This window comes from Xenopus laevis, chromosome 8S, assembly GCF_017654675.1.
Source record: "Xenopus laevis strain J_2021 chromosome 8S, Xenopus_laevis_v10.1, whole genome shotgun sequence".
Taxonomy (NCBI): domain Eukaryota; kingdom Metazoa; phylum Chordata; class Amphibia; order Anura; family Pipidae; genus Xenopus; species Xenopus laevis.
Window position 1 is genome coordinate 82,342,263 of NC_054386.1, and position 27,787 is coordinate 82,370,049.

Sequence of the window (27,787 nt, forward strand, 5' to 3'; positions counted from 1 at the left end):
TGAACAAGTTGGCAGACAAAGGGAAATTAAAAAAACAAAAAAAACAAACCAAACCATTCATGTACCAAAAATATTTATATACAAGAGATTTACAGATGTTTGGACAATCCAACTGGTTCAGAATCTTCTACGACTTCAGCACAGTAACCGCTCTAGAAGATAAAAGTAAGAATAATTTTAAAATGGGTACAATTTTAACCCTTAACATTAACCATTACGTACAGGGGATTTGAGATGTTGTACCGTGTTAGCCATTGAAAAAATGCAGAAAATGTAAATTTTGCTGATACCTTTTATTGGCTAACTGAATAAGTAACATTTGCAAGCTTTCAGAGCACACGGACCCCTTCGTCAGGCAAAATCCCAGGCTCAGCCAAGGGATTTACAACATATATACAAATAACTTAAAGGAGAACAAAAGGCAAATTACACTTGGTGGTGCCAAACGTTTTTAAAGGGATGCTGTCATGGGAAAAATTTTTTTTTTCAAAATGAATCAGTTAATAGTGCTGCTCCAGCAGAATTCTGCACTGAAATCCATTTCTCAAAAGAGCAAACAGTTTTTTGTATATTCAATTTTGAAATCAGCCATGGGGCTAGACATATTGTCAATTTCCCAGCTGCCCCAAGTCCTGTGACTTGTGCTCTGATAAACTTCAATCACTCTTTACTGCTGTACTGCAAGTTGGAGTGATATCACCCCCTCCCTTTCCCTCCCAGCAGCCAAACAAAAGAACAATGGGAAGGTAACCAGATAACAGCTCCCTAACACAAGATAACAGCTGCCTGGTAGAGCTAAGAACAACACTCAATAGTAAAAACCAATGTCTCACTGAGACACATTCAGTTACATTGAGAAGGAAAAACAGCAGCCTGCCAGAAAGCATTTCTCTCCTAAAGTGCAGGCACAAGTCACATGACCAGGGGCAGCTGGGAAATTGACAAAATGTCTAGCCCCATTTCAGATTTCAAAATTGAATATAAAAAAAATCTGGGAAATTGACAAAATGTCTAGCCCCATTTCAGATTTCAAAATTGAATATAAAAAAAATCTGTTAACTATTAACTGATGCGTTTTGAAAAAAAAACGTTTTCCGATAACAGGATGTAAACATAGAAAATGTCTGAATTTATTTGTTTGGGTGGGAGTGTTTGTGTGCCATACTGCAAACGGTCATAGCAGAATGATGGAACCAACTTTACAGGAATTATAATTTATTCATTGTGTTCCTAAGAGATGCCACCTTGTGAAAACATTATAAACATTACTAATTTTAAATGAGGCAGCAGACATCAACAGAGCTATTAAATACTATTTGCAATAGACACATACTGCAAGGCAGAAACATACAAATTCCCAATTAATGTAAATAGCTACCTTTAGCCCAGCTCTTCCTTGCTTTTGCCAGCTTTCCTTGGCATCTTCTTACTAGCAGGGTCTTCCAGCTCCCGAGACTTGTAATAATGTGGGGCTACCTCTAAGAGCCATGTGCTGTCAATCTCTATAATCTGAAAACAAAATGTATATATATATATTACATATATAGATACCATGTACGGTATATATTCAAAAAAATAATAGCAGGGTGTTTAAAAAAGTGAATAAAGATCAAAATCCTTATAATAATAATTTTATTTCCATACACACAAATGCATTGGAAACACTGCACATTATATTCCAAATCAAAACATGAATAAAAATGTATCAAATTTGTGTTATTCCTATAAAGAAAATGGAATATTAGGCTGTTCAAAAAAATAGCAGTGTCTGCATTCTTCTTTACAAACTCAAAACATTCACTGTATGAACTAAAAAGTGTTTCAAGATTTGGCTTTCCTTTGAATCCCTGAACTAATATTTAGTTGTATAATTAGTGTTTCTGAGAACTGCTGCACATCTGTGTTACATGGAGTCCACCAACTTCTGGCACCTGTTACATTCCACAATTCTTCTGCATTTCTTGGTTTTGCCTCAGAAACAGCAATTTTGAGGTTAACCCACAAGTTTTCTATTGGATTAAGGTCCAGGGATTGGGCTGGCCACTTCATAACATCAATCTTGTTGGTCTGGAACCAAGATGTTGCTCATTTACTGGTGTGTTTGGGGTCGTTGTCTTGTTGAAACTCCCATTTCAAGGACATTTCCTCTTTGGCATAAGGCAACATGACCTCTTCAAGTATTTAGATGTATTGAAACTGATCCATGATCCCTGGTATGTGATAAATAGGCCCAACACCAGAGTATGAGAAACATCCCCATATCATGATGCTTGGGCCGCCATGTTTCACTGTCTTCACTATGTACTGTGACTTGAATTCAGTGTTTAAGGGTTTCATCAGTCCACAAAATAATGCACCATTTCTCTTGAGGCCTGTTAATGTGTTCTTTGGCAAATTGTAACCTCTTCAGCACGTCTTTTTATCAACAATGGGACTTTGCTGGGGCTTCTTGCTGATAGTTTGGCTTCACAGAGGCGTCTTCTAATTGTAACAGTATCACAGGTAACTTTAGACCTTCTTTGATCTTCCTGGAGCTGATTATTGGCTGAGTCTTTGCCATTTTTTGCTATTCTTCTATCCATTCGAATGGTAGTTTTCCCTTTTCTTCCACATCTTTCAGGTTGTGGTTGCCATTTTAAAGATTTGAGATCATTTTAGCTGAATAGCCTATCTTTTCTGCACTTCTTTATGTGTTTTGCCCTCTCTGGTCTACTTCATAGTATGCTGTTCTTCATACTGCTATTATTTGGAACAAGTTTCAACTAATGATTCAATTACACAGAATCAGCAGCATGTCATGTCTGTTGGGTCTGTTAGTTTTCTATTACTCTACTACACATACTAGTAAATTATTTGACATGTAGAAATGTAATTTCTACCAAAAACAATGATTGATCAGGTTAGTGATATCGGACTGCCATTATTCTGAATTGTATACAAGACATCACCCACTGATAAACAACATTAGCAGTCATTAAAGGAACAGTAACACGAAAAAATGAAAGTGTATCAGGTAGTGTTAGTCTGCACTGGTGAAACTGATGTGTTTGCTTCAGAAACACTACTATAGTTCATATAAACAAGCTGCTGTGTAGCAATGGTGGAAATTGAAAAAGTCTATATGGCACAGGTTAAATAGTGGATAACAAATAACGTTATGTTCTACAGAGCTTATCTGCTGCGTAACCTGACTCTTTTCTCCTTTGAATGGCTGCCCCCATTGCTACACAGCAGATTATTTATATAAACAATAGTAGTGTTTCTGACGCAAACACACCAGTTTAACTAGTGCAGGGCAACACTGCATTATAATTTTATATTACTTTAAAACAATTTAATTTTTTGATGTTACTGGTCCTTTAAGGCAGTTAATGACCATATAAAGTCACAGTGTTGAGTTCTTAAATACAAGCTATTTAGTGACTTGTAATATATAGATATGTAACATCTTTTAAAATACAAAATGTTCTGGTGCATGGATGCGCTCTGAAAATGCACACATGGAGATTTGCGGTGTGGTGTGTTGGTTAGAAAGTTGCCCACAGCACTCCTGTCAAACAGTTGTATTCATGGAAATAGACCATGTAAATAGAAGAATATAAAGGTCCAAACCAAAGAATTTATTAATGTGATTAGGCCACTGTATGTGGTGGGTCTAAATAGCAGTCAAGTACACGAAGAAGGACAAACAATGCCAAATTTGTTTAAAGGGGAAGGCATTTTTAAGAACAGATTTTTAATTTCCTTTGTATATAGATTATGGGGGAGTGCAGAGGACCTCTTGTCTTTGTCTACATATTTTGTGGTTGCACAGTCATTGTATCCCCACCTATTTGTTTAAATGATTTAGAGGTAAACACAACTATCCCTTGTTTGCTACAGTTTATACAGGAGCAGTGGTCAGTTCCATGTTGTAGCTCCAATTTATCCCTAGCTACAGCCAGGTGATCCCAGTGTCCCAGCCACATATTACTTTTTGGTCCCCCTTTTGCAGGCCTGAAGTAGGAAACTCAATGTAGCCCTCAGCATGCTAGAGGAGCCTGAGCAGAGGGTCCAGTACATACACAAACCTTCTTCTAATTCAGGTGTGCCAATTTCTACCAGCAGCAGGAAACAATGCATTTTCCAGGCTCCCCCTTCTCTTCATGTTTTAGCCATTGCTCAGTTTACTGCTGTGGCTCTGGAGAGCAATACAGATCTTTAATGAAATGTGAAACAGTTTAATGCAAGTTGGTCTGGTATAAAAATACAATACCTGTCTCATATATTCCTTGGTAGTGAAAACCAGTTCATGATATATAACCCAGCGGGGCTGCTCCTCGTGTAGACTGCTGTTAGGATGGATATAGACAGCCTGCTGTTGTTTAACAGTCTTGTATCCACTACGAGTAAGACGTGCGGTGTGGTAGAAATATCCGGCTGTGATTGCCTATTATGAAAGAAAAGTAACAACATTAAGTGAAAATAAAAGAAAAAAACTGACAAACTGGAACTAAAAAACCCTAGTTCAGACCAGGATGATGAAGAGTCTCCCCTGCCTTCTTCTGAGGCTGTGGACTCTCTGATTTTATAGGTTATAGACACACTTTATCTTCAGGAGTCCGAAGTCACTTCTGAAAGCTCTAAGGCACTCTTTAAGCGACAAATCATCTTCAGTGTTTCTTAGCCCTCTTCAAGACTGAAGGCTCACTCCACCAGCGGTGGCAGTTTTCTCATAGGCTTATCCTTCCTGCCTTATTCTCGTGGCAGTTTTTGTCCCCATTGTTCCCCCTAAGCAGATAATTGAGAAGAGATTTTGTGTACTCTCCGTTAAATTTCTCTTCAGGTTGCTTGGGGAACACAGGACTTCCCTCCCCGGATAGAGGCCCTAATTGCCAGTCAGATGTGGTGTAGTAGTTAGTGATTTTCAGTACCTGCTGTGCCTGCATTAGGTTATTCATTTCATGTTATATTAGATTTTGGTTTACTTTGGTCCAAAACTGAACTGGGCTCTGCCTGCTGGTGGTACAGCCAGGAGAGGAGGAGCTAGTTCTATTCTTCTGTTGCAGTGTCCTGTTTTCTAGAGGTACCATCTACTATACCCCCGCTGTTCCTGTGTCCCCCAAGCAACTAAAGAGAAAGATTTAATGGTGAATACACAAAACCTTCTTTTAAACATCATACTAAAGTGAACCACACCTTTCATGAAAGCCCAGCTCATGAATGTCAATTCCTGCACTGAATGGTCAAACACCATCCCTTTGAATTGTTAATCTCTGATCATATATTGTTTAAATAGGAAACATATAGCTATTATACAGAGTGGTAATCGTTTAGTAAAGACACACATTTTTTAAAAATATGATTCCCTTTAATAGATCTGACTTTACCTTGCGCACAGGTACGCAGTCCCCCTCACAGGATGTCAACTCAATCTCAATACGTCCCATTAGGCCCTCAAGCTGCTCACGCACATCTCGTGCTCGGCGGAGAGAGCGAGCTTGGATAAAGTTCTCATAGCACCATTGGAGGGAGTGACCACTCTCTACCCACTGAAGAACAATACATAAAATACATATAATGTAATTAGCATAAACTGAACTTGATTCAATAGGTGGTGTGAATTAGAACTGAAATAGATGCAGCCTCTTTGATGCTTTCCTAGCTATATAATTAGGATCACTCTCTACCCACTGAAGAACAATACAAAAAAATACAGATATATAATATATACAATGTAATTGGGATAAACTGAACACAATTCAATAGGTGGTGTGAATTAGAACTGAAATGGATGCTGCTTTAGTTATATAATTGGGATACTATGGGCATAGAAATCATATTGCATCCACGGATACTACCAAGACATTCCTGCATTTTCACTAAAGCAGGGAGGCTACAGATGGAATTTGTTATGGCACCTTCTATATACCCACCTGTGTATATACATTGAGCAGCACCATGTGGTCTCCCCCAGGCACAGTAAAATTAGCACGCGCTGTATCTGCATGAACCAATTTGTCTTTGGGTCGATAAAAGATAGTATTGTTTACAGATAACATGGCAGCAATGGTGAGGATCTGCTCAGCGCAACCATACCTGTTAACATAAGATTTAGAAGATGTAAGGTAACTGCACACTTGTAAAAGACAGAGGTGTCCACAATTGTCCCCCAAGCAGTTCTGGTTAAGCATGATACGACTAAAAAAAAAAAAATAGTACAGTAAAGCTAGCCATACACAAATCCTCGCAAAGCAAGTTTCTATTTGCCCAGTTTGGCTAAGGTGGCCATACATGGGTAGATTAAAGCTGCCGATATTGGTCATTTAGACTGATTTGGCAGTTTATCTGCCCGTATGTGCAGACCCTCGACGGGTCGTCCCGATCAATATCAGGCCAAAGATCGGCCAGATGTCGGTCAAGTTTATTTTTTTTTCTACAATCCAGGACCGCATCAGTTGATGCCGTCCTGCACCCCGTCGGAGCCCATTCATAGTATTGCAATCCGATTGTTAGGCGCCGAACGTTTGGGTTCATCCGATATCGCCCAGCCATTAGTGGGCATATCGGGTTAAGATCCGCTGGTTTGGCGACCTTGCCAAATGAGGGGATCTTATAGTGTATGGCCACCTTTAGATATAGTTTGGAAAATCTCATACAAGGGCCAGCAGGATGTCAATACTGTTTGGAGGGGACAAATCTGCAACTTATATCAGCCTGTGTATGGGCAACTTGACTTGTGTCTATATCTATTTGCTTTCTTTTCAAGACACAAGGAGAATTTCAATGTGAAAACACAAAAGTATGCATTTTCACGCCAGTATCCACCATGAGAGCATGCATCGGCTTCAGAAACTTACTTCTCAGATGCCAAAATCATCTTGGATAACATAGGGTCCACAGGAAGCTCAGCCATCCTTCTACCCAACTATCAAATAAAGAAAAAACATTACAACACAATACTTGAAAACACAATCAACATTATTAAATTATCCTTTTTTTTTACCTTTGTCAGTTCTCCAAGGTGGTTCAGGGCACCAAGTGCATAAAGCTGCTCAAGTGCTAAAACCAGAGTCTCATGGGGTGGTGGATCCATGAAGTCAAAGTGGATTAGATCGTTTATGCCTACAAAACAGAGATATAATTGCATATGTTAAATACAGTCCATCATTTTTTACCACTTCTTTATATGCCAGACACATTTTCTCACCTAAACTTTTAAGCAAGAGAACTACATTTCCCAGATTAGTTCTCTGGATCTCAGGCACTGTTGTATCCTCCATCTCATGCTTATATGCCCAAGCTGTATAAAGTCGAAAACATTTTCCTGCTGCCACACGTCCAGCTCTCCCAGCCCTTTGATTGGCTGATGCCTGAAAAAAATGGCCAATCCTTGCTTTAGACCTCTATATGTCATATACTATACAACATATGTTATATAGTATACCGTACAACAACTATAGTCAGCCAGTGAGACCCTGATCCAGGAAATTGACATTTTACCTTTTTTCTAGACAAAATCTACCAAACAGTAACAGGCAGATGATATTCATGAAAGTTACTTTGCCCGTGAAACAGTAGTGTGACATATCCGTTTTTTCTCCACAAGCAGAAAAAAAAAAAAAGCACATTGTGCAACATATACTCCAGGAAGGCATTCTCCAATAAGGTATTGTTGGAGCAATAGGCAATATACATAGGACAGTTCTATTGTTGTCTGGAGTCTTTGATCCCTTTTTAAATGGATTTTAGTAGAGAATTTTCTGTGCGGAACACAGATTAATAATGTACAGGTTGGGTTAAAATATATACAGTCATATGTAAAAGATTGGGAGCCCCGCTCAGTCGGCATAATAATTTACTCCACTTTCAACAAAAAAAGATAACAGTGGTATGTCTTTCATTTCCCATGAACATCTGAGTACTGGGGTGTTTTCTGAACAAAGATTTTTTAGTGAAGCAGTATTCAGTAGTACGAAATTTAATCAAATGTGAAAAATTGGCTGTGCAAAAATGTGGGTACCCTTGTAATTTGCTAATTTGAATGCATGTAACTGCTCAAAACTGATTACTGGCAACACCAAATTGGGTGGATTAGCTAGTTAAACCTTGAATTTCATAGACAGGTGTGACCAATCATGAGACAATGTATTTAAAGAGTGACAGCATGGGATCCTCAAAGCAACTTTCAAAAGATCTGAAAACAAAGATTGTTCAGTATCATGGTTTAGGGGAAGGTCACAAAAAGTTGTCTCGGAAGTTTAAACTGTCAGTTTCAACTGTAAGGAATGAATATCATCAAAAATCTATGGGATGATTTGAAGCAGGCTGTCCATGCTGGGCAGCCATCAAATTTAACCGAACTCTAAAGATTTTGTATGGACGGTCAAAAATACCGCCATCCAGACACTCATCAAAGGCTATAGGAGGTGTCTAGAGGCCGTTACATTTGCAAAAGGATTGATGTAATATCTCTGTTGTGGTGCCCAAATTTATGCACCTGACTAATTATGTTATGCATATTGCATATTTTCTGTTAATCCAATAAACTTTTAAACTCAATGGGTTAATTTAATTAAATAAAACTCTTCCCTCCATTAAACTCATTTATTTGGCTAGGGGTAAGTAAATACGGATAAATTTGAGAGAATATGGAGCCTGTGGCTGGATGTTAACCTGATAGAGATTCCCGATGCATGATACATATAACAATGGCTCAATTGGATGAGGCTTTTGGACAGGATGTTGAATATAATATTGTAGGACAGTGCTGTATAATACAATGTAATTATGAACATCTTTGGTGGCTGCTCCGTAAGGGCCACTGGAGACATCACTTTTCTTTGCTCAATTTCAATTGTGAACCAAGTTTGTGTTGTTGTCACTGAAGTTGTATAGCTTCCCTTCCCCCTTCCTTGTATTCAAATGTATTTAAAAAGCTGCTACTTTGAAAGCTCAGCCAATGATAAACAATATGACTGTAAATAAAAAAAAAGCAACTATAATATGCTTTAAGATCTACTTTTAAAATTACTTGGAAAGACACGGAGGGCATTATAAGGGTTTACCTTTATTGTTTTGAAGGCATTTATGATTGTATTGGAGTAAGGGTGGCCCTGCAGTTATAAATTAATGTTAGGCTGTTGTTTGACCATCTTCCACAAGCGAAATAAGACTGGAGTACCAAAGACTGTTTTGGCTCCTTGCCTGCCCAAGTGTTCAACAGATCTCTTTGACTCAAATACTTACTTTTGCATAATCTACCTGCAAACTTCTACACTGAAAAGCGTATAAGCCTAAAAGACTAGTAAGACTTACCTTTGAGCAGGGAGTGACAATGAGGGACTCCATTCCTGAACGGGCATTGTAACTTTTCTGTTTGCAGAAACCTGGGTCAATCACATATATAATCCCATCAATTGTAAGTGAAGTCTCAGCAATGTTAGTTGCTATCACAACCTGGAGAAAAAAAAATGGCAACAATGCCAAAAGGGTTATAACACCGTCTGACCCTTTTCTGAGAAAGGAAAGAACGCCAGCTACATCAGTTTATACCACTGGGAAAGGACAGCCCAATACTGCACAGTCTTTGCCACATATAAAGGAAAAAATTCATAATACCCTTCTCCCTGAAACAAGCTACAATGAAAGAGAATGTCTTACAGCTACTTTTGTCAGAGCAATCCTTAATAGGGTTTTACTAAAAATGTAGCCCTCTACATAATTGGGTCACACTACAAGATGACTGTCAGACATGCGATTTCATATGATTAGGTCTGCCAGAAAGGTGGAATGACAAAATAAGGTATATACGCGCATACTTTTCTTGCTCCTGGTGGTGTAGGATCAAAGATCTTTGCCTGCATGTCAGAAGGCAAGTTGGCATATATTGGTAATACTAGCATCTCTGCAATCTTGGATCCTAGCCGACGACATCTTTCCTGTAACATTTCACAGCATGCCTCTATCTCTTCCTGCAACAAATAGAAAGTACACATACTAAGACTGCAGATCATTGGCACGGCCCATGCCATCAGTACAACAAATACATAAAATGAGAAACCTAAGCTAGAGTTAATTCACATGCGACATTCACACTACCATTATTCAGCATCAGCCACTTCATGCAGATGTTAATTGGAAGCAAGTAGTGGGCATCTTGACTGCAAGGCAATTCGATATCACATTAACCTAAGGTCAATAACATTTCATCAAGCACTGAATAAATTTAAATAACAAAACGGTACACATTTTGCTGGTTAGCAGTTTCCTACTTTTACCTACATACCTGTCCTGTAAGAAAGACTAAGATGTCTCCTGATGGTTGGGTGACATGAATCTGCAACACGGACACCACACAGGCCTCCAAGTAATCTGCTTCAGGAGCCTTCGGGGAAAATTATATATATATATATCAAAGAAGGGAACATAATGCTCTATAGCCATAGTTAAAATGTCAGTGGAACCTACAGTGATTTACCTTGGTGTAATATATATCCACTGGATACCGGCGCCCAGGAATACGAAACACTGGGGCATCATCAAAAAACGAGGAGAATCGCTCAGTGTTTAGTGTGGCACTGGCAACCAAAACTTTGAGGTCTGGGCGGAAACGGGCAATGTCTTTAATGAGGCCGAAAAGAACATCTGTGTGCAAAGTCCGTTCATGAGCTTCATCTATTATTATTACACTTGTAAAAAAAAAAAAAAAGGAAACAGAGAGAGTAATCTAAAATTGGATAAGCTGAGAGACATACAGATATTTATTATTTATCTTTATTTTTCTAAAGATTATATGTAACAAAAATCACCTGTCTAAATACAAACTAAGCTAAATATTGCATACCTGTAAGTTGCCAGATCAGGCTCAGTGAGGAATTCCCGCAGTAACATCCCATCTGTCATATACTTCAGCACTGTGCGCTCAGATGTGCAGTCTTCAAACCTAATGCTATATCCTACCTAAGGCAAAAGAATGGGGGGGGGGGGGAGTAAGAAAGGGTCTCTTTTTCCAACAGTTTACAACTGGTTAAATCAGTGTTTGCCATGTGAAGATAAAGCAGCTGGGTAAACTGAAACATGAAAGAGGGCCACTAACAAGGAATACATATGTGAAAAATTACTGTCTAGCATGACTGTCATTGTTTGAGCAGAGAAGGTAATATCAGTAAAGGAACCAAATCATTTAATGTGTTGACTGAATGAGTCTTACAGAGGTATACATAACTGGACATCCAAAGAGTAACTATTAAACATAAATATATGTTGCACCTCTGTTACCACAATTGATCAAACAAAGTGGCATTTTGTAGAAGTTGTTTGGTTAATGTAGGTGCCATAGATTAAAGTGAGATGAGGAAAATAACAAATGAATTACTGAAAATGTGTGAACAAAAGACTCACCTCATTGCCTAGTTTAACGCCCATCTCTTCGGAAACTCGTGCTGCTACACTCATGGCAGCCACTCTTCGAGGTTGTGTGCAACCAATCTTTAAACCATTGTTAGTATAACCCTATCAAGGAAAAAGGCAGGGAGGTTTTTTTTCTCATACGGAGTGCAGTAAAATATGTTGGTGAGATTTGTTAAACCGAAAACCAAAATTTTTTTCAAATATTATGAGCTGGGGTCCCTTGTTTTTGAATTTAAACTATTGATACAACTTACATGTTCATGCAGGTACTGTGGTATTTGGGTTGTCTTGCCAGATCCAGTCTCTCCTTCAATGATGAGAATCTGATGATTGGAGACTGCTTGAAGAAGATCAGAACGATACGGGAAGACAGGGAGACTGCGTCGAACCTCTTGTATAGACAGTTTCCTCCGTTCTGATTCAGACAAGGTTTCAGAATTCTCCTCCTCCTTGAATGAAAATATAGACTTTAATAAGTGGAGATGGCTACAAATAAGGTAATCCAATGTGCGCAGAAATACGAAAAAGCTTCATAAAGTCATGCATGGACAGTACTTCTACAAAGATCACTACTGAAGGGAGTAATGATATCGCACTCTGAGCATTTCTTGGATACAAGAAAGTGGCCTTGTAGTGGGACTGAGTGGTGGCTAGCTTATCTTTTGTTTGTGTTAAGCTGCTCTGTGCTGTGGCAAGTACATCATCAGAAAAAAAGCTTTTTTTTTTTTTTAACTAAAAATAAAATAAATCTCTGTATTTCACAATTTATTGATACGGATGAAATGACTTGCCAGAATGCCTATTATAAATATAAAACCTCATTTAAGAATCCTCACATTAACATGGATAATGAGTGTCACTCTCTCTTTGCTATAAAGCTCTTATTCATAATATATACAGCTATGGGATCTACCTGAAAGTACTGAAAACATCTTCCATATTGGCAATTTTAAGCGAATCATCATTAAAATTGTATTTCCTTGCCTTTTCTTTGCTTTTCCTGGTACCTAATGGCAACTGAGCCGACAGCAGCAACAATCCTACTGGGTTTATTGAATTTTTTAGTGTATTAAAGGGATGGCTATACAAATTGCATCCTAATATGGAGATTCCAAGGTCCCAAACATTTCTATAACTACTAAAAATCAAGTAACAGTTTTAATAATAAGCCTAAATGATCATTTAAAACCCTCAGTAAAAGGGACTGTTCACCATAACCATAATCAGAAAAAGGCAAATAATTAAAAAAATAAAGACCAATTTAAAAGTTGTCAGGAATTGGTCATTCTACAATGTACATCTACTAAATGTTAGTACATAAAGGTGAGCTACCCCCCCCTTTAATGCTTTACCTTATCCATAGTCCCCTTCATGCGTGCTGAGCTAACAAACTGTATGACCTCATTTTCTTCCATTACAAATTCATACTCCTTCCCTTGATCACGTGCATTCTTTGCTCCAAATCTCAGAGAAGCTGCCCCAATATGCTCCTCTTCCCACCGCCTCTGTTCTTCACGTGGAGCAAATCTTTCCTCAGTCACAGGTTCCTCATAGCGATCAGGAATTTTCTGCGACAAGACAAGTGTAAAATTCACATCCGATACAAGAGGAGATGCCCCTAAGTTACCCATTAGGTTGTTAGGTACAGAATATGAATAGCTTTCATTACTTAGGTTAACTGTAGGAAATACAGATCTTCCTAACAACCCCTTGCTCCAAGTCAGGAGTGCTATAAAATGAAATTAAAAGATATAATACCTATAAAATCAGTGAAATTGCCTACTCCACTGTTGTTGAAGAAAAAAATGTTTAGATTAATCATACCTTACTCCGGTTTTCTTCTGGCATAAAATAGCGGTCATGCTTTTCCATTCTCTCTTTTTCCCCAGCCTTCTTGTATTCCTTTGCAAGATCACGCACCCTGCGCTTATATTCAAGCTCCTTCTTCTCTGTTTTACTCAAATCAGGTTCCACAAAAAGATACTCTTCATCTGCTATTTCTGCCTCTAGATCCTCCAGCTTCTCTTTTTCTCTTTTATTCAGGTATTCCCTACGGGACTTCTTCCTTAGCTCAGGAATCTAACAAGTTATAGGATGCATATTTCATGAAAATGATATTCTAGACTGTCACACATTATACTGGTAATCAACAAGCGTACTTAAAAAATTTACTCATATCTTTGTAACTAAATGTTCTCTGAAAACTAGTAGAAGTCATATTACATGCTTCATTTATACTTAGATAGTACAATCCACATTATACTTTTATATAGACTAACCGAATTCTCAGCTTTTTTTTTTTTTTTTCTTTCTTAGTATATTTACACCAGCTATGATGTTAGAAGCTATTTGAAGCTAATGCTACACATATACACCCCTTATAAAACGGAACCTTTATAAAACAGATCACCTTATAGAAACATAATATATTACATATAGCAACGTTAAAGGTTAACTATAAAGAAGCACATTTATACAGATAATAAAAACTATATATAACAATAATATCTACCATTTGTTTGCGATCTTCTTCTGCTAATTTCAGCCTTTTTTGGGCTTCTTCGTATGCCTTGAAAAAACAAACAAAAAAATAAACACATACACAGAGTGCTCTAAGAAATTCCTGCCTTTAACCCTTTAAGTGCCAGCAGAATTTCACATTTTGGTTACGCGAAATGCCAGCCGTTTTTGAAACATTTTGTGCTCTCTCACTTTAGGGGCATTTTCTGAGGGGAAACCTATAGTTTACCTAGGAAAACTATACATTGTTTTTTTCGGTAGAAACTGAGCTTTCTAAATCTGCCTGAGTTTTCATGTATTTCCACCTGTGCAAAAAAATTTATAGTGCTAAATACCAAAAAAAAATGAAAAATTACCATTTTTCATCGTATATCAATTTATACCAGAAAAATATTTCATTTTACGGATGAAAATCCAACTGATTTGGAAAGCCTTATGTCTCTCGAACGTGCCAATACCAGATATGTATAGTTTTAGGGAGATTTAGGACTTCTGTACCTCAAAAACTCCCGGCAGTATATTGCCGAATTTTGAAAGCACTAAGGCAGAAAACGGCATGCTTTAGATTCCAAGGCCAAAACTCCTGAAACCGTAGGTTTACCCCAGAAAACCATACATTTTTGAAAAGTACACATTCTGCCGATTACAAAATGGGTAACTATGTCTCTCTACTCCCAACTACCAAACATAAAAGCTTGTCTGAACATAGCGGTTTTTCAAAAAAAAATTCAAAATTCTGAAAAATCATTTCAAAGGTTTTATTTTGCTGCTCTGCATATCCCAAACTATATTAGGTACCAAGAAAAAGCACCTGAAATATGATTGCCAGGGGTCCACTGAACAGTTTGATAGCCATTATGCATAGGTTTACCAAAGTATCTGGCATTTAGAGACACCAATATGAAGTTAGCACATCCAAATTGATCAGGACTTTACTTCAGCTACTGAGAAATCAACACATTGACTGCATTTTTTGTGGGGTAAAAACACAGAAATATATGTTTACCCCCCAAACCCATATATTTTTGGAAAGTACACATTCTACCGAATCTAAAATGGGTACCCATGCCTTTCTGCTCCAAACTACTGAGTCGCAAGGCTTTCCCAAAATTATCGGTTTTGGTGAAATATGTGAAAATTGCCTCAAACCTTCAACTTCTCAGCACCATATCACCCATGTATCGTTATGCACCAAGAAAAAGCACCCTAAATATGATTGCCATGGTTCCTCTGAACATTTTGGTGGCCATTGTTCATAGGTTTACCAAAGTATCTGGCATTTAGAGGCCCCAAAATGAAGTTAGCGCATACAAACAGTCCCGTGGGTAACTTCAGCTAATGAAAAATCAACACATTGACTGCATTTTTGTGGGGTAAAAACACAGAAATATATGTTTACCCCACAAAACCCATATATTTTTGGAAAGTACACATTCTACCGAATCTAAAATGGGTACCCATGCCTTTCTGCTCCAAACTACTGAGTCGCAAGGCTTTCCCACAATTGTCGGTTTTGGTGAAATATGTGAAAATTGCCTCAAACCTTCAACTTCTCAGCACCATATCACCCATGTATCGTTATGCACCAAGAAAAAGCACCCTAAATATGATTGCCAGGGTTCCTCCAAACAGTTTGGTGGCCATTGTTCATAGGTTTACCAAAGTATCTGGCATTTAGAGGCCCCAAAATGAAGTTAGCGCATACAAACAGTCCCGTGGGTAACTTCAGCTAATGAAAAATCAACACATTGACTGCATTTTTGTGGGGTAAAAACACAGAAATATATGTTTACCCCCAAAACCCATATATTTTTGGAAAGTACACATTCTACCGAATCTAAAATGGGTACCCATGCCTTTCTGCTCCAAACTACTGAGTCGCAAGGCTTTCCCACAATTGTCGGTTTTGGTGAAATATCTGAAAATTGCCTCAAAGCTTCAACTTCTCAGCACCATATCGCCCATGTATCGTTATGCACCAAGATAAAGCACCCTAAATATGATTGCCAGGGTTCCTCCAAACAGTTTGGTGGCCATTGTTCCTAGGTTTACCAAAGTATCTGGCATTTAGAGGCCCCAAAATGAAGTTAGCGCATACAAACAGTCCCGTGGGTAACTTCAGCTAATGAAAAATCAACACATTGACTGCATTTTTGTGGGGTAAAAACACAGAAATATATGTTTACCCCCAAAACCCATATATTTTTGGAAAGTACACATTCTACCGAATCTAAAATGGGTACCCATGCCTTTCTGCTCCAAACTACTGAGTCGCAAGGCTTTCCCACAATTGTCGGTTTTGGTGAAATATCTGAAAATTGCCTCAAAGTTTCAACTTCTCAGTACCATATCACCCATGTATCGTTACGCACCAAGAAAAAGCACCCTAAATATGATTGCCAGGGTTCCTCCAAACAGTTTGGTGGCCATTGTTCCTAGGTTTACCAAAGTATCTGGCATTTAGAGGCCCCAAAATGAAGTTAGCGCATACAAACAGTCCCGTGGGTAACTTCAGCTAATGAAAAATCAACACATTGACTGCATTTTTGTGGGGTAAAAACACAGAAATATATGTTTACCCCCAAAACCCATATATTTTTGGAAAGTACACATTCTACCGAATCTAAAATGGGTACCCATGCCTTTCTGCTCCAAACTACTGAGTCGCAAGGCTTTCCCACAATTGTCGGTTTTGGTGAAATATCTGAAAATTGCCTCAAAGTTTCAACTTCTCAGTACCATATCACCCATGTATCGTTACGCACCAAGAAAAAGCACCCTAAATATGATTGCCAGGGTTCCTCCAAACAGTTTGGTGGCCATTGTTCATAGGTTTACCAAAGTATCTGGCATTTAGAGGCCCCAAAATGAAGTTAGCGCATACAAACAGTCCCGTGGGTAACTTCAGCTAATGAAAAATCAACACATTGACTGCATTTTTGTGGGGTAAAAACACAGAAATATATGTTTGCCCCCCAAAACCCATATAGTTTTGGAAAGTACACATTCTACCGAATCTAAAATGGGTACCCATGCCTTTCTGCTCCAAACTACTGAGTCGCAAGGCTTTCCCACAATTGTCGGTTTTGGTGAAATATCTGAAAATTGCCTCAAAGCTTCAACTTCTCAGCACCATATCACCCATGTATCGTTATGCACCAAGAAAAAGCACCCTAAATGTGATTGCCAGGGTTCCTCCGAACAGTTTGGTGGCCATTGTTCATAGGTTTACCAAAGTATCTGGCATTTAGAGGCCTCAAAATGAAGTTAGTGCATACAAATAGTCCTGTGGGTAACTTCAGCTAATGAAAGATCAACACATTAACTGCATTTTTGTGGGGTAAAAACACAGAAATATATGTTTACCCCCCAAACCCATACATTTTTGGAAAGTACACATTCTACAGAATCTAAAATGGGTACCCATGCCTTATTGCTCCAAACTACTGAGTCGCAAGGCTTTCCCAAAGTTGTCGGTTTTGGTGAAATATCTGAAAATTGCCTCAATGCTTCAACTTTCCAGCATCATATCGCCCATGTATCATTACGTATCACAAAAAAGCACCCAAATTGTGATTGCCGGGGGTCCTCCAAACAGTTTGGTGCCCACTGTGCATAGGTTTACCAAAGTATATGGCATTTAGAGGCCCCAAAATGAAGTTAGCACATACAAATTGTCCTGTGGGTAACTTCAGCTAATGAAAAATCAGCACATTGTCTGCATTTTTGTGGGGTAAAAACACAGAAATATATGTTTACCCCCCAAACCAATACATTTTTGGAAAGTACACATTCTACAGAATCTAAAATGGGTACCCATGCTTTTCTGCTCAAAACTACTGAGTCGCAAGGCTTTGCCAAATTTGGCGGTTTTGGTGAAATATCTGAAAATTGCCTCAAAGCTTCAACTTTCCAGCATCGTATTGTCCATGTATCATTACCAGCATAAAGCATCCTAAATATAAACATACGGGTCTACTAAATAGTTTGATGCCCAATGTGCATAGATATACCAAACTATGTGGCGCACAGAGACCCCCAAATGACAATATGTATAGACATTTTCACGGCTGACGCGCTGGCTGCTGCAACATAACCACCCGGTGTGTGTATTATGCGACATTAGACCACCTAACAGTACAGAGACCCCAGAAAACCATATATTTTCAGAAAGTACACATTCTGACGAATCCAATATGGGTAAATAAGTGTTTCTACTACAAACTGCCAAACTGCAAAGCAATGCTGAACATAACGGTTTTTATCAAATTTCTGAAAATCGTCACAAAGCTTGAATTTTACCCCATTATATGCCCCACATTTCGTAACGTATCAGCATAAAACATCCTAAATATGAACGCCAGGGGTCTACTGAACACTTTGATGCCCAATATGCATAGATATTCCAAACTATGTGGCGCACAGAGACCCCAAATGACAATAGTGTATATACATTTTCACGGCTGACGCGCTGGCTGCTGCAATATAAGCACCTGGTGTGTGTATTATGCGACATTAGACCCCCCTAACAGTACAGAGACCCCAGAAAACCAGATATTTTCAGAAAGTACACACTCTGACGAATCCAATATGGGTAAATAAGTGTTTCTACTACAAACTGCCAAACTGCAAAGCAATGCTGAACATAACGGTTTTTATCAAATTTCTGAAAATCGTCACAAAGCTTGAATTTTACCCCATTATATGCTCCACGTTTCGTAACGTATCAGCATAAAACATCCTAAATATGAACGCCAGGGGTCTACTGAACACTTTGATGCCCAATATGCATAGATATACCAAACTATGTGGCGCATAGAGACCCCCAAATGACAATAGTGTATATACATTTTCACGGCTGACGTGCTGGCTGCTGCAATATAAGCACCTGGTGTGTGTATTATGCGACATTAGACCCCCCTAACAGTACAGAGACCCCAGAAAACCATATATTTTCAGAAAGTACACATTCTGACGAATCCAATATGGGTAAATAAGTGTTTCTACTACAAACTGCCAAACTGCAAAGCAATGCTGAACATAACGGTTTTTATCAAATTTCTGAAAATCGTCACAAAGCTTGAATTTTACCCCATTATATGCCCCACATTTCGTAACGTATCAGCATAAAACATCCTAAATATGAACGCCAGGGGTCTACTGAACACTTTGATGCCCAATATGCATAGATATACCAAACTATGTGGCGCATAGAGACCCCCAAATGACAATAGTGTATATACATTTTCACGGCTGACGCGCTGGCTGCTGCACTATAAGCACCTGGTGTGTGTATTATGCGACATTAGACCCCCCTAACAGTACAGAGACCCCAGAAAACCAGATATTTTCAGAAAGTACACATTCTGACGAATCCAATATGGGTAAATAAGTGTTTCTACTACAAACTGCCAAACTGCAAAGCAATGCTGAACATAACGGTTTTTATCAAATTTCTGAAAATCGTCACAAAGGTTGAATTTTACCCCATTATATGCTCCACGTTTCGTAACGTATCAGCATAAAACATCCTAAATATGAACGCCAGGGGTCTACTAAATAGTTTGATGCCCAATGTGCATAGATATACCAAACTATGTGGCGCACAGAGACCCCCAAATGACAATAGTGTATATACATTTTCACGGCTGACGCGCTGGCTGCTGCAATATAAGCACCTGGTGTGTGTATTATGCGATATTAGACCCCCCTAACAGTACAGAGACCCCAGAAAACCATATATTTTCAGAAAGTACACATTCTGACGAATCCAATATGGGTAAATAAGTGTTTCTACTACAAACTGCCAAACTGCAAAGCAATGCTGAACATAACGGTTTTTTATCAAATTTCTGAAAATCGTCAGAAAGCTTGAATTTTACCCCATTATATGCCCCACATTTCGTAACCTATCAGCATAAAACATCCTAAATATGAACGCCAGGGGTCTACTGAACACTTTGATGCTCAATATGCATAGATATACCAAACTATGTGGCGCACAGAGACCACCAAATGACAATAGTGTATATACATTTTCACAGCTGACGCGCTGGCTGCTGCAATATGAGCACCTGGTGTGTGTATTATGCGACATTAGACCCCCCTAACAGTACAGAGACCCCAGAAAACCATATATTTTCAGAAAGTACACATTCTGACGAATCCAATATGGGTAAATAAGTGTTTCTACTACAAACTGCCAAACTGCAAAGCAATGCTGAACATAACGGTTTTTATCAAATTTCTGAAAATCGTCACAAAGCTTGAATTTTACCCCATTATATGCCCCACATTTCGTAACGTATCAGCATAAAACATCCTAAATATGAACGCCAGAGGTCTACTGAACACTTTGATGCCCAATATGCATAGATATACCAAACTATGTGGCGCACAGAGACCCCCAAATGGATATATAGTAGATAAAATTTACAAGGCAAAACAAAATAAGGCAGTAAAGAGTGAAATGAAAAAAAATCCAATAAAACCACAAAAATCAATGTTTTTTTTCCAGAATAGTGTTATCGGCCGTCAGAATCACAGTTTGAATATTTTAGCTGGGCCAAACAGGTTATACGGCTAGAAACAAGTGAACACAACATATGCAGAGCTGAAAATGCAATAAAATGGCTAAAAATTCAATAAAATGGCTAAAAATGCACCAAAATACCCAAAATTGCAATATAATCACCGAAATAACATACAAAAGATATTGCACAGTACGGTTAGCGAATACGCTATTCGTAATGGCAATAAAACATTTTTTTCAGCAAAATAAAGAGACGATGCGATAAGAAAAAAAAAAAAAAAGCCACAATGCCATGTATGTGCGTGTGCGTGTGTACAAATGGTAAATTACATGTTATGTGCGCGTGTGTGCGTGTGCACGTGTGTGTAAGTGCAGTGAGTGTAAGTGACCCCCCCAATCCCCAAAAATGTATGTGTAAGTGTGTGTAAGTGTGAATCTAAGTGTGTATTACTGTAATAAGTGTGTGTTGGTGTGTTTGTGTGTGTAATTGTTGCACTAACCTGAAAAAGTCGCTGAAGACTGTTGCACACGATGTGGAGGGGTCCCAGGAAGACATCTGCGACGATCTGCGTGTCTCTGTGCTGTGGGGGCGGAGCTGATCGGCGCAGTGCAGGCTGCAGCAGCAGGACACGTAAGGAACACGTGCCTGCTGCTGTTTTTGGGCCCCTGGGCGATCGCGCCCCAGGGGCCACTCGATCCCCTGCTCTGCTCGTTGCCTAGGGGCAGGGGATCGAAGCGGAACGGAGCGAGCGGCTCTAACAGCCGCTCCTCCGCTCCAGAACCCGGAAGTGCTGCAGAACGTAGAATCTACGTTCTGTGGCATTTCAAGTTACTTTTCCACAGAACGTAGATTCTACGTTCTGTGGCACTTAAAGGGTTAATGCAATTAAGAAATAAAAGATGTCAGTAGTTTGGCTACAAATAATTTTAGGGTACTGGCAAAAGGGCTATTTGTCACCCTCACTATATTGCAGAAAATTAATTATGTAATTATGGAAGGTACTGATTTATGGTATATCATTTTCTTCATCATGCAACAGCCATTTCATAGTTACTCCATTTATTTACACATGAAATATTTAGGTGGAAGGTGCAGCTTGTTATTTTTAGTATATAGCTTTGTATATGCCAGCTCTATAAATATGATCTGCCCTGGCAGGGCCATTTACTTTAGTGTGATTGCTTCTCATTTTACAGACCTTCTTATCTGACCTCTCTACAATATTTCTTGTTTTTTCTTTATCTCTTTTCTTCACTCTTTCTGCAAAGGCATCTCGCTCCTCCAGATCTTTTAATCGTGCCAACTCCTCTCTCTCATCTTCATCCTCTGAGGTATTTTGAGGGGATGGTACCTTAGTGGTCCTAGGATAGAAAGAATGAATGGAATATTTATTTTTATAATATACCAGGCAGTGAGGTCACATGCACACCCCCGATTTATGTACTTGGGAGAATTTTAGCATGGTTAAAATAGAATGCAAGAATCATTTATAGATTAAAAAATGTGGGCCAAATACGGAATAACCGAGCAAGAAAAGAAAAATGCGTGTAAACATTAAATATGTTTGAAGAAAAACAGGATGGTGAAGATGATGAAGGAAAATTTACAAAAAAACCTGCAAGACTTCATAAAAGTTTGACACATATACAGGATGTATTGCATGAAGACTAAAAGGGAAAATAAGGCGGCCTTTTAATATTTTTCCTCAGTTATAGAGTTTGCATTGAGGGACAAGCAAGGAATGAAAAAATGTTTTGCACATTTTTGTCTTCATCCAGCTAGACAGAATATCTGTTGGAAAACCTATGAAAAGTAGGAATGGCTTTGGAAGTCTAAACCTCTGGATTCCTTCGTACCGGTGGTATGAGGGTTCTTTCTAGACGGTTTTCTTTAGTGATACAAGTTTCGTTGGAGGAACTTGAATTCAAAGACATTCAAAAGGGAATACAGCCCAAAGCTGTAAACATGAAACTATGTTCTTCCCAACTATATTATAGAGTTAGAACAGTTCATCTTTATACATTGAACTGATAGTACTGATGGTGTATTTTATTGAATTCATTAATAAACATTTATTTACTTACTGCACATTTTCATTTTCACTATCAGATGACTCCTCTTTCCTTCTTTTCCTTAAGTGTTTCTTTTTCCTTTTCTCATCTCTGCTATTAGGCTTCTCCTCTTCTTCACTATCCTCTAGCAAAGTGTATGATTTATTCTTCTCCTGCATAGCCATTGCTTCTCGTTCAGCAGCCCGAGCTGGTCGCTCAACAGGGGCCTTTCTAGGGATCTGGTAAATATACAGGAATATAAAAACAATAATAGCATTAGAGTGTGAAAACTGAAAATCAAGGCAATACACAACAGATGTACTAGAACTACTAGCCTATACTGGCCGCTTTCAGTTAGCTAAAAACTTTAGCAACTCCACAATTAAATAACTGCAACATAGGTTTTCCGGGTATTTCCTGCTCAGAAGAGAACATAAGAATTTATTTGATAATAAGTAGAAGGGGCGGGGGGGGGGAAATTGCATGACTTTTTGTCACAAAACAAGGAAGTAAAACATTTTCCCCCTTTGTATACTCAAATTAGTCTCCGATTCGGTTCGGTATTCGGCCCAATCTTTTGCGAAGGATTCGGTGCATCCCTACTTATTTGTAACCTTTTTTTTTTTTTTTTAAATACTGACCTTTAAAGTTTCATTTTTTATCTTCTTAAGTCTTTCTGGAGCAGCTTGGGTAGGAGTCAACCACTCTGTAAACTGTTCTAATTGATGCATTTGTTATCTCTGGATACAATAGTTGCTAATATTCCACAGATGGTGCTGAGAAATGTATCAACTAACATCGTAAATTGTAACAGTTCAGAATATGAACCTGGAATACTACGCAGCTAGACATATATAAGAGTATGGAAGGTGAACAACCCCTTTAATTGGACAATTTTATTTTTGCTGTCATGCCAACAAAATAGGGATTTGCAGGAACATACATATATGAATGCAAATTGGGATTTCCCTATACAAAAGTTCCAGACCCGACCCTTGATTGAAATTATTGTTAAAAAAAAAAATAGAATGATATACATTTCCCTAAAGAAGTTGGACACGTGTGGAAAGGGAATCCACCACTTGAGAATTTTAAGAGCGGACATCATCATATTCTGTGAAGATCAATATATAGTTGCTAACACAATTGCTCTGACCAGTATTGTTGTGTGTTTATCTTGCACTGGAGTAGATCCTTCAGCACAATGACAGGACTGTACACATTTTAAAAAATGTAAAGTTCATTCTCCTATTCATATGCCAGTCTCTTATTTAAATCAGTGGATGGTTGCTAGGGTAATTTGGACCCTAGCAACCAGGAGAGGAGCAAACTGGAGAGCTGTTTTATGAAAAAGCTAAATAACTCAAAAAACACAAATAATAAAAAATTAAAACCAATTGCAAATTTTCTCAGAATATCACTCTCTAGGTCAGAGACACTCTCAGATTTGGGGAGATTTCGTCGACCGGCGATAACTCGCCTATTATTCAGGGGTGACTAATCTCCGCAAACTGCCTCCCGCCGGCTACAATCTAAATTGACAGCGGGATGGCATTTGGAGTGCTTCGTTTGCTGAAGTCGCCAGAAGTTTCCTCGTGAAGCAACTTCAGAAAACGAAGCGCACCGATTGCCATCCCGCCTGCAATTTACATTTTAGCCGACGGGAGGCAGTTCAGGGAGATTAGTCGCCCGAAGAAGAGATTTGTCGCTCTGCAACTAATCTCCCCGAATCTGAGCGTATGTCTCTGCCCTTAAAGGTGAACAACCCCTTTAAGGGTAAGGGCACACGGGCAGATTAGTTGCCCCGGCGACAAACCTCCTCTTCTTCGGGGCGACAATCTCCCCTAACTGCCTTCCCGCTGGCTATAATGAAAAATTGCCAGCGGGGTGGCACTTGCATCGCTTCGTTTTCCGAAGTCGAAGAGATTTGTCGCTTGGGCGACTAATTTCCCCTAATCTGCCCATGTGTCCTTACCCTAAGGGCAGAGACACATGTGGAGATTCTGGCAGATTTAGTCGCCTGGTGACAAATCGCCTCTTCTTCGTGCGACTAATCTCTATTAACTGCCTTCCCGCGGGCTAGAATCTAAATCACTGGCGGGAAGGAACTCGGAGTGCTTTGTTTTCCGAAGTCGCCCGAAGTTTCCTCTCGAGGCAACTTCAGAAAGCGAAGCGCTCTGAGTGCCATCCTGCCGGCGATTTCGAGCCAATTTGTCACGGGCGACTAATCTCCCCGAATCTCCACGTGTGTCTCTGCCCTAAATCCAAAAAACATATATATATGTAATATAATATAATCTGGCTGCATGCGTTTCTCCCCTTCATGATCAGAAGACCAGACATTACAACCAGCACTGTAGGTTATTTCCCATTATAGTCAAATAGTCCGCTCACCCTCTGCCAGAGCTCCTCAAGGAACCCCTTCACTTTTTCAGTCACATCAATGGCCCCAGTGTCCCTAAGACGGGTCAGCAGGTCAGCAGTGCTCGTACTTCTCAGAGCAGTACCAACCAGGAACTGAGCCACATGTCGGTCACTCATGCCCAGAACATCATGGAGCTGATTCTTCACCCACATCTCCACTCCTTCCATTTTCAGTGGTTTCAAAAGTTGCTCCGTCTACATATAAATCCCATACGGGTCGCGTTGATCTATGAGACCGGCGCAACCCAATGACATCACGCGTCTACGTGCGCGTACTTGGCGTCATCACGTAGGCTCGGTTAGCGACGTCGCTCTAAATTCTAAATAAACACAGTGTAATTGTATTTCGTCTTCTGGTTTCACCAGTGACTGCCTGTCAGTCTGACCTGACCATTGCCTGTATTCTATAAACTAAATTAGACTTCTGTAATTCTTCAGCAGACATGAATTGTGTTACAGTCTGCCAGCTGGCCACTATGATGCCACATACCTCCCAACATTTTTGGAAATAAAAGATGGACAAACATTTTTCGACCACGCCCATTTTTGTAGCCACACCCCTAATTTCTAGGTTAATTTGACAAAATGTGGCAGGTTATGAAAGTTTGAACATATGTCTGTGGTTTTTTTTAAGTTATTACAATTTTGCTAATGAAGGTGAATTGCCCTTTAAGCTGTGAGTGTGACTTCTCTCAAGGGACCTCCTTAAATTGTTACAATTACTTATTTGCTTATCTTAAAATTGTTACAAAGTATCTTATTTGCACCTGTGGTTGTTCTGGGCTCTTTGCCAAAAGCCAATTAAGTGAGGAACTTTCTTTCTTTTTCTGTCTGTTCAGTGCAGAGAAAGTCGGAACTTTCCAGTACAAACGAGGGACTGCGGGTTGAGCTGTCAAAATCAGGACTGTCCGGCTAAAAACGGGATAGTTGAGAGGTATGATGCCAGATGCCAGTGTTATTAAAAAGGGAGAAAGGGAAGGACACTATGGGGCAGATTTATCAAGGGTCGAAGTGAAAATTTTAATTTTCAAAATTTTTTAAGGCCAAAACTATGAAATTCAACTAGAAAATTATTAAAATTTTGATTTGTTTTTTTTGTTTAAATTTTCGAGATTTATCATACACTGGCCCTTTAAGAACTCAAATTTGACTATTCGCTACCTAAAACCTGCCGAATTGCTGTTTTAGCCTATGGAAGATGTCCTGGAATCAATTTGGAGTTGTTTGCAGCCTTCCTGACATAAGAGTTTTTTGCACGGAAAAAATTCGAAACAAGTTTCAATTCAGCCCTTGATAAATCTGCCTCTATATGTCAAAAGTCCTGACTTTTTCATAGGACGGTGTTGCTATGAAAATACAATTGGGCTATAGACTCATCAGGAGATATGTACCATGTGCCCCCCCTTCAAGTCACAGACTAACTAACTAAGAGTTAGAGAGCTGAAAAGCAGGAAGTAGTGTCCTGGCTATTATGTTAGACATCCAGTCACTCCAGCCTTTATATATTACATTTTTGGCTAACCAACTATATTAGAAACATTTTTTATTTTGCACAGCCTATGTATTTGCACAGTTTTTATTTTCACACTGAACTGTTCCTTTCAAGGCCCCCGAGGGCCACCCCCCCCAAAACCTGCCGCCCTAGGCACAGGCGCTCAGGTGCCTTAATACAAATACGCCCCTGTCTAGGTGACAGATTCCCTTTAAATATGACCTTGTAGCTAGAGACCTGTATGATTAGCTGTAGGACATGGTTTCTCTTAGCATTAAAGTTACCACCTATGAAAGTTTGAACATATTTCTGGGAGTTTTTGATCAAAATCCAGAACTGCAGGCTGAGCTGTCAAAATCAGGAAAATCCTGCAGAAAGTGGGACAGTTGGGAAGTATGACAAAGAGCCTTGGTTCCACCATCAGTTCCACCACCATTTCCAATATCTAGAGGTGCCTGGCTGGGTCAGGCTCAGGCCAGCAATTTACTTATAGTGGGCCTTACTATATGAAGGACCTCTTCCGCCCAATCTTTGTTTTGCATGTTTCCCCAACTCCAGCTCTTTTGGTGCTAACTTTTATAGTAGGGCTGTCACCTTCTAGGTAGATCAACTCAGTATAGGGGGCGAGGTGGGTGACATTGGGGGGGAGGTGGGTGACATTGAAGGGTGGATCTAGTGATGTGGAGGGTGGGTCTGGTGGTGTTGGGGCAGGGTTATGGCATAGTGATAAGCTATTGGCTGATCGCCATGCCATAAACCTTAAAGTCCTGTCTGCATTTCCTAATTTGGAAATCCAGACAGCCAATTTTCACCCAGGCAGCCCTCCAAAATACGGGTCTGTCCCGGTGAAAACCACACACGTGGCAACCCTATTTTATAGACCTCCGTCTGTCATGCCCCTCTTGTAATGTCAAAGATGAATAGGTAGGATTTTACAAAAAACACAACTTACCTGCTGCAAGTGTAGAACAGAGCACTTTTTGACTTTTACCTGTAGCTGCAACTGTGTCAGCCGAGACACCTCCTTAAGAATGCATGGGCACCCTCTATGTGTCCTGGCTATGGCTGGCATTGCACATTGGGCCGTGATTTATTAAATCACTGTCTCTCTATGGGGTGCAGTCAGGTAAAAGTTTACCAGCAGTTGCATGGTTTGACCAGAGGATGGGGCATCAGACAAGTTTATGCTGGATGTAACAACTGCCTGTGTCACTTCTGTGATGGCAAACGGTACAATTTGTCACATGTGCTGAATCTAATGAGCAGGTGACAATATGTCCAAAAATACCTTTGCACTAAAGCCAGTCCAAATATCTGCTGATAAAACAATAGGATAAAACAATTGCGCAAAACGGCCTTATTCTGCATTTTTGTGT

General features: G+C 39.3%; 1 protein-coding gene across 1 annotated transcript; it reads right to left on the bottom strand.

Moving 5' to 3' along the window:
- Positions 1 to 56: 56 nt before the first annotated feature.
- dhx16.S (DEAH-box helicase 16 S homeolog) lies at positions 57 to 25,205 on the bottom strand. The gene is made up of 21 exons (XM_018233268.2): positions 24,890 to 25,205; positions 22,529 to 22,734; positions 21,643 to 21,805; positions 13,904 to 13,960; positions 13,216 to 13,470; positions 12,744 to 12,959; positions 11,646 to 11,840; positions 11,383 to 11,493; positions 10,826 to 10,941; positions 10,460 to 10,670; positions 10,268 to 10,366; positions 9,801 to 9,953; positions 9,298 to 9,438; positions 7,190 to 7,352; positions 6,986 to 7,104; positions 6,840 to 6,907; positions 5,916 to 6,078; positions 5,370 to 5,531; positions 4,256 to 4,429; positions 1,379 to 1,509; positions 57 to 152 (listed from the first exon to the last, which is right to left on the bottom strand). The coding sequence occupies exons 1-20, from the start codon at positions 25,085 to 25,087 to the stop codon at positions 1,381 to 1,383; spliced, it is 3,099 nt and encodes a 1,032-aa protein (XP_018088757.1). The 5' UTR covers positions 25,088 to 25,205; the 3' UTR covers positions 57 to 152; positions 1,379 to 1,380.
- Between the last annotated feature and the right edge of the window lie 2,582 nt (positions 25,206 to 27,787).

What these genes read in the sequence shown, in the direction of transcription:
- dhx16.S (XM_018233268.2), bottom strand. Translation starts at nt 25,087, where the DNA reads ATGGAAGGAGTGGAGATGTGGGTGAAGAATCAGCTCCATGATGTTCTG. An exon ending in TCTCTTGCTTAAAAGTTTAG is followed by an intron (nt 7,105 to 7,189) that starts GTGAGAAAATGT and finishes TCTGTTTTGTAG; the next exon opens with GCATAAACGATCTAATCCAC. An exon ending in ACTGCGTACCTGTGCGCAAG is followed by an intron (nt 4,430 to 5,369) that starts GTAAAGTCAGAT and finishes CTTTCATAATAG; the next exon opens with GCAATCACAGCCGGATATTT.